The sequence below is a fragment of the Sinocyclocheilus rhinocerous genome, unplaced genomic scaffold (assembly GCF_001515625.1).
Source record: "Sinocyclocheilus rhinocerous isolate Xijiao unplaced genomic scaffold, SAMN03320098_v1.1 scaffold1687, whole genome shotgun sequence".
Taxonomy (NCBI): Eukaryota; Metazoa; Chordata; class Actinopteri; order Cypriniformes; family Cyprinidae; genus Sinocyclocheilus; species Sinocyclocheilus rhinocerous.
This window is the reverse complement of record NW_015660051.1, coordinates 1,509,806-1,513,665: the sequence shown is the minus strand read 5'-3', so window position 1 is coordinate 1,513,665 and position 3,860 is coordinate 1,509,806. Positions and strand designations below refer to the sequence as shown.

At 37.4% G+C, this 3,860-nt stretch overlaps 1 protein-coding gene across 1 annotated transcript in view; it reads right to left on the bottom strand.

The window, feature by feature from the left end:
• LOC107724844 (cystine/glutamate transporter-like) overlaps nt 1-2,065 on the bottom strand; it is an 11,450-nt gene extending 9,385 nt beyond the window's left edge. The window contains exon 1 of the mRNA XM_016533923.1: nt 1,666-2,065. Within this exon, the coding sequence (XP_016389409.1) occupies nt 1,666-1,951 (286 nt within the window). The 5' untranslated portion in view covers nt 1,952-2,065. The remainder of the gene's footprint in view (nt 1-1,665) is intronic.
• Between the last annotated feature and the right edge of the window lie 1,795 nt (nt 2,066-3,860).

The following is a 3,860-nucleotide window of genomic DNA, read 5'->3' as shown; positions in this document are numbered from 1 at the left end:
TGACGTAGACATGTGGGGGCGTGTTAGAACGAGCCATTTTAGGTAGGCGTGGTTGAATCTTAACTTTTATAAAAAATATATCTTTGGATTTGAGACTTTAGTCTTTGCAACTTACAGATCTTCTTTATGCCCCAAGAGCTTGTAACTCTCCAAAGAGAATGGAAAATTTGAAATCGCATCATATGACCAGTGTTTACGTGTTAATTAACTAATATGCAACTTAAAATGTTTGTAGTACAGTATATATAGAAATTAGCATGAACCAAAATTAATAAATGCTGTGAAAGTTAATTGTTGATTGTTGGTACATGATACTCCGTGCAACTCAAGTGATACTCAAAGTCAAAGGGATTCAACTTCAAAAAAGGTTTGGGAATCCTTGTGTTAACAAATTGAACCTTATTGTAAAATGTAACCAAATATTGCATCATTCATTGATAGAACACTTTTCAGTTTGATGTAACAGGATCATGAATTGTCTCAATACACACAATATATATATTTTTTTTTTTTTACATAATATTGGTGAAATGGTTAATCTGACTCTGATGACTGATGTTGATGACTGATCTGAGTTGCCTAATGCCAAGTTCACACTGCACGATTTTCAAAGACGTTGCATGCGATTTCGCAAAACCTGTCGGCGAGTGAAAAATCGGGCTAAAATCGTGCAGTGTGAACTCGGCATAACTTGTCTCAATAATTTTGCAATTTACACAATGAGCACCTTAAGCAATAAAGGTCTTTCCATCTACTGTTTGAACAAATGCAGCTTTGTCCAGCTTCAAATCTTCAAATAGGCCTGCTCATTCCTCTAGATGTGATTATAATCATCCAGTCCTCCTTTCTTTCTGTCATGGAGAGAGCATGGAGAGTATGGAGAGCAAAATAAAAAATAAACAGATGTGCAGTAAGCAGGTGTTAGAGTACACAGAAAACTTGATTCTTAGTTCACCTAAAAATTAGAATTCTGTCATCATTTATTCACCCTTGTGTCTTTTAAAACATGTATGACTTTCTTTCTTTCAGAATGTCCAAGCTGCTTATTTCCATACAGTGAATGTAGACCATGACAAACAAGCTGTTCTGGATTTTTAATGACTTGCGAGTTTGTTTCACTCTTTTCTTCACAAAAATGTAACAAATGGCATCAGAAGACCTGCTTTTTTGTCCTGTTTAGACAGCCCCTTGTCTCCCTTCTCTTTCCTTGTGAGGAAGAGAACATCTGAGACCTGCTAAACTTCTCCTTTGATATCCCTTGAAAAAATTTTTTGCAATGTCATGAGGCTGAGTGAATGACAATTTAATTTTTTAGTCAAATGTCCTTTTTAAGAACACTAATTTCTTTCAGTTAGCAAAATGGTGTGTCCTAATGAATGACTGTGACGTCAGCAGAGCTGTTAGGTAAGCCACAGTATCAAAACCGCAAGCAAATGGTTAAGTCAGCATCTGTATAATTGCTCAAATTAAAATGCAACAGTTGATTCTACCAGGAAATAAGAATTTGATTGTTCCAGATTAGTGGGTGAGATATTTAGTTCATTTGTCAAAACTGGATAATGTGTGTGGAAAAAGATGAATGTGAGCCTGTGTGTGAGAGCATATGCACATGTTAACACACTCATGTTTGCACATTTTCAGGTATGTGTTGTGTGTGACACTTGCCAAAAAGAGAGAGAATCCCACAGGCAATCCACACCACCAGTGACACTCCCACACTGCCTGAGTTCTTCAGAATTCCCTTTGGAGAAATGAATATTCCCGCTCCAATTATCGTCCCAGTGATGATAGAGATTCCTCTGAGCAGGGTCACCTTCTTCCGCAGTTCCACCTTCTCCTCGGGGGCTCCGGCATGGGGGTCTCCATTTGATTTGAGAGGGTCTTTCTCTCCAAAATTACTTGGAGTTGGATCCCCGTTGGGATACGGAACTGACACAGTCCTTCTGGGCATATTGTTCACTCACTCACAAACTCACACACGTTGACTCAGTCACTCAACGCGTAGTGTGCCTCCCTTTCCCAGTGGCACACGAGAGGCCTGAGTGGAAGATGTTCTCACAGCAAACGTCTGATACGCTGTGACAACTTTAAACAAATACGATGTGAAATGGCTTCTCCCTCCTCTTGTCTCCCTCTCGCTGGCCTTTTTAGTGTCTCAAACACTCCCCTTTTCTCTCCTTTACCTTGTCTTCCTCTTTTCATCTTGTCCTGTAATTTATGGCATAATGTGTGAGTAAAGAGGGTGTTTCTTGTTGTGGTAATGGTGTTTAGTGACAGCAGCATAGCCCAGAGTCATGATGCTTCAGCAATAGTATCTGATTCTCAACTTTCACACAAGGGCATCTGGCACTCACTTTAAACACTCGCTGTTTTCTCTCGTTCTTTCAAAGACCCATTTCACTGCACTTGTTATAGACGTGTTCTGATTAGCAAGTAAGCAGACCTTAGACTGATAACAAACTCCTGTTCCCAGGATTGAGAACCGACTGTTATTTTTTGTCATACTTCATGTTGTTAACACAAGGTTTGAAATTGAATCTAGGTCAAACCACATGGCATTAGTTACTGTATATGTGTATTGAAAATCTGAAATAGCACAAAGTTTCCTGTGAGGGGTAGGTTTAGGGGTAGGGTTGGTGTAGGGCAATAGAATATACGGTCTGTACAGTATAAAAACCATTACGCCTATGGGATGTCCCCACTTTTCACAAAAACAAACCTGAGTGTGTGTGTCTGTTTTCAGACAAAGCCATTCCAGTCAAGCCTGATACAGAGTTCTGTAAATAAGAATGAAGACAGAGGGGGGCTGATGTAACATTACATCAGAGCAGGCCAGACACTCAGCTAAGACAGATTCAGTGTTGTGAAACCATCACTTGTGATGATTTGTAAGTTTTTACACCATAGCTGAAAGTTGTAACTTATAACTCACAACAATGGATGACTCTATATTGATTGTTTGAGTCATTATGACTCAGAAAAGTACCATTAATTGTGGCTACACTTTTGTAATTGTTTCTCTAATGTAACTTCCTTTTTTATGTTTCACACAGATTTTTAATAACTTGATGCCACAGGATAAACTTTTATGTTTCAGAAAGAACTTTTAAAATAGTAAAAAAATAAAAATAAAAAATAAAAAGTGATGAATGTAACAATTGCATTATGAACAATTGTATTCTGAAAGAGTCAACAGTGAAAGAAGAACATGTTTCACGGAAGCTGTGCAATTCTAACAGTATTCAACAACAAGCACACAGCTTGACATAAAGACTGCAAACCAAAGGAGTATTTCCCTACTGTGTATATACTTTGATATTTTGGTATTCTAAAGCCATTCAATAGATTTGTGTGAGGAACAACTGTATTATTCAGACCGATCAACTGAAGGGCTAGTTTACCCAAAAATGAAAAGTCTGTTATCATTTACTTACCCTCATATTGTTCCAAACCTGAATGACTGACTTTCTTTTGCAAAACACAAAGGGTATTTTGAAAAATGTTGGTAATTGTAGGTAATTGTTCTGGTTCTATTGAGTTCCATAAAACCCTGAGCCATTCCTCAAAATGTCTTCTTTTATGTTCCACAGAGGAAAATCATGCAGACTTGGCATGAGGGTGAGTAAAATATTTTTGGGGTGAATTATATCTTGAATTCATTATTCACTGAAAATCTTAACATCAACCTGTCCTTGTCATGTTTCATACAAGCAGTGATGTCAAATTTGTGAATGAAAGTTTTTTTGTTTTGTTTTGTTTTTTAGTCTGATCTTTTCAATCATTCAGTTGATTGGTCTGAATAATTTGTTCATGAATCAAACTTATACAGTCCTTGAGTTCAACTCACTGACAATAACTAG